Consider the following 6554-nt stretch of genomic DNA (forward strand, 5'->3'; position numbering starts at 1 on the left):
TTCAATAGATGATCAGATGCTCACTAGGACCAGACTATGAGAGACAGATGTGACCTTGCTGCTTCTGACCCGGCCAGGAAGTGCTGTGCTGATGGTTTCCTGTCCCGCCTCTTTTCCCCCTCTCTGCCTATCTCCATCTTAATCATTCCCCTTTCAAGGAGGAAGAGGACAAGGATGAAGGTGAATCCAAGGAGGTCGCTACTCCCACTCACTGGGCCAAGCTGGATCCAAAGTCCATGAAGGTGAGGCTCAGGGAGCAGAACTTTGCACTGATAACAGCTGAGACCTACAAGTATTACGAGACCGTGTACAGTATTAGTACAGAGTACAGGGTTTCCGAGATCATAGAAATCTGGAAAAGTAAGGGAATAGAAAATAGAATGTTTATTGCGTTTTACAATACAAGCCAAAACATTTTATTCAAAGTGACAGGTCCAAGTTGTTTTTGGGTTATTTATTTTATTTCACCCCTGACCGTTCAAGTGTTTAACATCAACTACTGGCAACCTGTACTCAAATTTATTTAAGGTGAGAATTGAAGCGGAAAGATCCACTAGTTGTTTGGGGGCATCTATTGTGGGAAGTTCAGTGAGGATCTTCAGTTCATCAAGAAAAGATGTATCGTCTCCTCACTCTTTGTTCCAGCCATGCTGCTTAGATGATCGCTATTTTACTTCTGTGTGGTCCTTTTTTACAGTTAACGTGCTAGTAAAAGGCTTTTAACTGGCGTAACATCACTCCATGTCCCTTTCTTCTCCTCTTTTTAGGTGAATGACCTGCGCAAGGAGCTGGATTGTCGCTCTCTGAGCTCTAAAGGGCTAAAGTCGCAGCTGATCGCCCGCCTCACCAAGCAGCTGAAGGTGGAGGAGCAGGTGGAGGAGGCCAAGGAGCCGGAGAAACCAGAGATCAAAGTTGAGGTAGAGGAGCCCCCTCGCACAGAGGAAGACAAAGAGGTACGGAGGACTTAGTTATCTCAATAAGCACTGTCAAAGAACAGTTGTCACACACATATTATGATATGTTGGTTGGGTCTTTGTTTGCTCGATAAACATAACTTTTGTCAGTCTACTCAACATAAAACCTACTTCCGAGTCTGCTAACATTTAAATGAGGTGATTATAAAAATAAGCCTACTTGTGACTGGTGTGTTTGTCTCTGGTAGGAGGAGGAGAGAAAGAGGCTGGAGGAGCTGGAGCGCCAGCGGAGAGAGAGACGTTACGTCCTCCCTGACGAGCCCACCATCCTCGTCCACCCCAACTGGGCCGCCAAGAACGGCAAGTTTGACTGCAGCGTCATGTCCCTGAGCGTGCTGCTGGACTACAGACTGGAGGACAACAAGGAGCACTCCTTTGAGGTGAGACGCCCGGGCCACAGCGGACATGAAAGAAGTGCACAGTGTGAAAGGTCTGTCTGTGAATATGAAACCAGTAGCATCTGTTTTGTATCTCACAAACTCACTGACTTTTTTGTCCTGTCCCCACTCGAACTGTCCAGGTGTCCCTGTTTGCTGAGCTGTTTAATGAGATGCTCCAGAGAGACTTTGGCTACCGCATCTATAAAGCTCTCGCTGCGATTCCTGTCAAGGATGAGAAGAAGGAAAAGGAGAAGAAAGTGAAGAAAGATGCAGAAAAGAAGGTGGAGGAGAAGCGTGAAATCAAGAAGGAGAAAGAAGACGACGGTGAAGAACCAGCGGTGAAGAAGGCCAAAGACGACGAGGACAAGAAGAAGGTACCAGCTGCTCTTCTACTTACTGCCCATATTTCCTCTACAAGTTGTGTGTGCTTTCATGTCGACGTATGATCCATGTCTTTAACAGGACGATGAGAAGGTCCTGAAGAAAGAGGAGTCTCGTGACGAAGATGAGAATGAGGATGAGGGCAGCATGGCGAATGCTGAAGAGTATGACCCCATGGAGGCCGAAGATGCAGATGACGACGATGATGATGGTAGTGATTTTACTTTATTTTGATTTTTGTGTTTTTATTACAAGGAATTGCTCAAAATTACAACCAAAGATTTATTCTGGAATTGATCTGGGTGAATTTATTCTTATACTTTTTGCAATTTGCAGAATTCAAATGTGTAGGATTTAAAAAAAAATATATTTATATAGTTTATTTTTATTATAGAAGATTTTCGGAGACCAGATGATGACTATAACGACAGAGAAAGGAAAGACGACCGCAAGGATGGCCGCAAGTTGTCGAAGGAGAGGTCCTCTAAAGACAAGGTGGGTGTTATTGTGGGAAACACGTTGCGTTAGACATGGTCTCCGAGTAGAGTGTAAACGTGGAACGTGTGTGTTGTGCCAGGAGAAGGAGAAGAAGCTGATGGTCACATACAACAGGGAGCTGCTGATGGCGTTTGTCTACTTTGACCAGAGCCACTGTGGCTATTTGATGGAGAGAGACCTGGAGGAGATCATGTACACACTGGGCCTGCACCTTTCTCGTGCTCAGGTACATCCATACTCCAACTCATTCATTTTATGACACACTCATTCTACGTTCTGTTTGTATTTAAATCAGTGGTTCTCAACTGGTCCAGCCAAAATGTTTCCTACATCATTAAAGGATGGCTTTGCCGGTAATCAACCCACTTTGTATCATTAATAATCTTGGTAATATATGGTAATATAAGTACATGTATTTTGTCTGTTTCCAGGTAAAGAAGCTGTTGAACAAACCCGTGGTCAGAGAGTCTTGTTACTACTACATCTATGTATTTTGTCTGTTTCCAGGTAAAGAAGCTGTTGAACAAACCCGTGGTCAGAGAGTCTTGTTACTACTACATCTATGTATTTTGTCTGTTTCCAGGTAAAGAAGCTGTTGAACAAACCCGTGGTCAGAGAGTCTTGTTACTACCGTAAACTGACGGACAAGGGAAAAGATGAGCCTTCTCCTTCCTTTAATGGCACCCAGCTAGACAACCTTTTAGGTGAGCTAATATGGCTGAGCATGTTTCTGCCAACTTTGTAATAGTCTTACTACCCTATGAAAGTAGATTGAAGGTAATCGAGCACCGTGATTGGTTCACTAATTCTGAAATTAAACATTAATCCTCGTGCAATGAGCTGATCAAATGTGCTTGGGATGGTTTAGCTATAGAGGCACTGCGGAGCGCGTCATCATTCAGAAACCACGCCCAAAACGGGGGAAAACACAAACTCCCGTCCTGTCCAATCCTGGCGTTCTCCTATGTCCCGTGCATGGTCGGGTGTTGGACAAAACGATCGTATATAGAGAAGATGAACACTCCAACTTACTTCATTGACAGCAAGATCCACATTTTTCTTCTCGCCAATTCTCAATGGCCTCCTTGTTTTGCTCAGGAGTACAAAAAAACTTTAACTGCCGATTTTTTACATGCGTTGTCTGCGCAGCCCCACCGCACAACAGCTTTTAGCTATGTTTAATTTAAGGAAAATGACGCTGGTGTGTGGAAATGAACGGAGCTTTTCCCCCGTGATGGGCGTGGCCTATTTCATGCAGTGTCTCTATCTCTTTGTTTTTATATATTCCTCTCTATTCCTCTCTCTCTCTCTCAGGTAACCGAGCACTCCTCCCAGCCCAAAAGGCTCGTGTTCAGGCAGAAGTCAGCGAGTCGGGGAATCTGATCGTGTTTAACGGAGCCATGGTGGACGTGGGCAGCATGATGCAGAAGCTGGACAAGACTGAGAAAGCCAGAGAGGAGATCGAACAGAAGCTCATTGTGCAGGACGCCAAGATGGGTGCGATTTTCCATCATGTGTCATGTAGTCGAGTATTGTCTATTCACATGTCTCATTTGCAAGCTACACTCTGTGTCAGTAGTCCACCAGGACGGTGATCTGGCTCAATTTGAGTTTTGCTACAGCAGAGCCCAGTCTCCCTTCATTTGGCACTCTCTCTCGTGTGATTGCTGTGAAGTGGACTGGCACATTGCTTTTCTATCAGCCCAAAAGAGCCTGGTCTTCTACCTGTTCTGTTTTTAAAGTGCCTTGAGATTATTTGGCACTATATAAATATAAGATTGATTGATTGATTGAATGGTCAACTGCCATTTAAGAAGTTAGAATAGGATCCAGCACTGCTAATTTTGATTGGTAAAGCTGAGTGGAAAAGAGAAACTAGTTTTAACTTCTGCGCATTGTGGCCTCGCAACATAAAAACGATCTCACAGCTAAGAAGTGAAGCTTAATTAAGCTGAAATGGTCAATCCTTTTTGATTTACTCAGTATATACTGTATTGCACTCTCAGCAGACCTAAACTTCCCTCTTCTTGATGTTGTATCACTGGACTTGTCTGGAATAATCCTGCACCTAACCCGTGCGTGTTGTGGCCTGGTTCCAGACAGCGATGCTAAGGCCATGGGCCAGCTGGAGCAGGCTAACAAGTCCCTGTCCAGGGAGCTGGAGGAGGTGAAGAGCACGTTGAGCCAAACGGAGGACTCGCTGAAGACCACGGAGGAGCAGAAGACCAGCTTCCACCACCAGCTCAACAAGACCCACGGCACTCTCGTGGCCACCGTCAAAGAACTGCTCGCAGTCATGAAAACGGTGAGATTTAAAATGAGCAAAGTTACTTGTCTGACTATTTTTGTTTTCTTCTTCTTCTCCACCCATTAGATTCAAATTCACTGATCATTCTTCTTCCCCTCCTAGGACGAAGAGTCGGAGCAGCCTGCTGAGGAAGTCACTGGCGACCAAACTCAGACGTCTCAAACCAACGGTGCTGATGAATGAGTGACACGTTGTCTCTTAAAAACCTGTAAATATGCACTAAACAAGTACAATTTGACTCCTTTTCATTTGGACCTGATTGTTCTTTCCGAAGTACATGTATAGATTGATTCATGAATTATTAGTTCCCTTGTGCTCCTTTGACCTCAGTTTCTGTGTTTCATAGGTTTGTTTCCAAGGAGTTTGTTTTGTTACCTAGACCGTGCTGCATCCTGATTTGAACTATGAGAACTCAATAATTGAAAAGCTCATTCTCATAGTTTCTCATGACTTCGTTTGCTAACAAGTACTTTTTTTTTGCCATTGCTTTAAATACCACATGTAGATTTCTGCCAGTATGTGTGAGTTGTAATTATCAGAGATTTTGTTTTTTCTAATTAGCAATAATGATGCCATTTAGGTGCAAGAGAATTCCTAAAAAGTATATTTAACAAACTAATTGTGGATGGCAGAGAGGGTATGTTCAGACAGAATGCATTTGTAAACATGTTAACCATTCCCATCCGCTGTAAACAACTGTGTTCAATAAACACACTAAGTTTGTAGTTCCTCTATTTGGCTCCATTCTGTGTGAAAACACGCAGCTATGCATGATCCTTCCTGTGATGAACCTCGACCTCTTGACCTCTGGCTCCATCATGATTGCTGTTCATATTTTACTGGGAGTGTTTGTCTTCAGTTTGTTGGACATGGAACTACATGATGAACCAAACCATAAGTTCCATGAATGTCTGGGATGCTGAAGGAATTTTTGCTGCAAAAGTCCATCTCTGAATTCTGTGTATTAGTGGTTTTGGGTTAGAAAAGAGCCAAAATTGAATTCAGTTGTGCCCCAAAGCAGTCGTTTTATTTTTCTATTGACAATGTACTCTCTGGATGTCTTGTGCAAAATTAAAGTGGTTCATTTTAACACAAATGTGTCTTACTATTATTTTCAGGTACTGTTTGTATGCCAAGTAGTACCTTGTCATTTAGCCATTCACATGTACATATATGATGAAAGATTGAAGAAATTGCTTATAACATTTGATTTTGTTTGAATGTTAAAATTTAGGTTTTTTGAATTGGGCCGTTCGCTAGTGTTGATGGCCAACCAGGGCTCAACATTGTGCGGACTATATTTTAAACAAACGTTAATTTGTAAAACATGAGGAATACATTGTTATCCTGAGCTGTACAATATTTTAAAACCAAATCATCAAAACAAAACAAAAAAAAGGTTACCCTGTGATTGTAATAGCTCTACTCACCAGCAGGGGGCAGCAGTAGATGCAGGATTACAGCTGCCTGCAGAGAGCCAATTAATCTGGCTCAATGATCTGGCTGCTTCATTTACCCTGGTGTAGAAGAAGAGCTTCACAATGTACTTTAGAAGCGGGTGTTCACTCAAAGAGTTGATCATAGATTTAGAAACATCAGGCTTTTTTTTTCCCTTGGAGGGTTAACTGGACTCCACTGGTGCTTAATGGGCTGAGGGCTCAATTCTCTAGTCCAGTGGTTCTCAAATGGGGGGCCCCCAGGGGTCCTTGAGGCGGTTCCAGAGGGTCCCCAGCCAAAAGGGGTAATTTATTTTCGCTATAATTCCATTCATAAGTAACACAATGACTATTTTGGTCATGGGTTTTATACACTTTCTGTAAGAAAACATCTAAAAGCACCAATCTTATCATGTGGGGAACCGTGGGACAAAATCCTATCAAATGGGGGTCCGTGGTCTAATCTTTGTCAGTTTAGGGGTCCCTCATGGGGAAAAAATTGAGAACCACTGCTCTAGTCAGTGGCAAAACTGTCAGATTTAGCTGACTGAGGACTCTGTGTATATTTTGCAGAAAT

General features: G+C 43.2%; 1 protein-coding gene across 1 annotated transcript; it reads left to right on the plus strand.

The window, feature by feature from the left end:
* The first annotated feature begins 153 nt into the window (after positions 1-153).
* LOC310772064 (cell division cycle and apoptosis regulator protein 1-like) lies at positions 154-5626 on the plus strand. Its single transcript, XM_083664530.1, has 11 exons — positions 154-242; positions 768-953; positions 1163-1354; positions 1495-1728; positions 1817-1946; positions 2130-2230; positions 2313-2459; positions 2817-2937; positions 3548-3730; positions 4333-4538; positions 4644-5626. Exons 1-11 carry the CDS (start codon positions 237-239, stop codon positions 4722-4724), a joined length of 1587 nt encoding a protein of 528 aa, XP_083520656.1. The 5' UTR covers positions 154-236; the 3' UTR covers positions 4725-5626.
* The last annotated feature ends 928 nt before the right edge of the window (positions 5627-6554 follow it).

The sequence above is a fragment of the Poromitra crassiceps genome (assembly GCF_964638095.1).
Source record: "Poromitra crassiceps genome assembly, contig: HAP1_SCAFFOLD_1839, whole genome shotgun sequence".
Classification (NCBI taxonomy): Eukaryota; Metazoa; Chordata; class Actinopteri; order Beryciformes; family Melamphaidae; genus Poromitra; species Poromitra crassiceps.

What these genes read in the sequence shown, in the direction of transcription:
- LOC310772064 (XM_083664530.1), top strand. An exon ending in CCAGCTAGACAACCTTTTAG is followed by an intron (nt 2,938 to 3,547) that starts GTGAGCTAATAT and finishes TCTCTCTCTCAG; the next exon opens with GTAACCGAGCACTCCTCCCA. An exon ending in TGCTCGCAGTCATGAAAACG is followed by an intron (nt 4,539 to 4,643) that starts GTGAGATTTAAA and finishes TTCCCCTCCTAG; the next exon opens with GACGAAGAGTCGGAGCAGCC.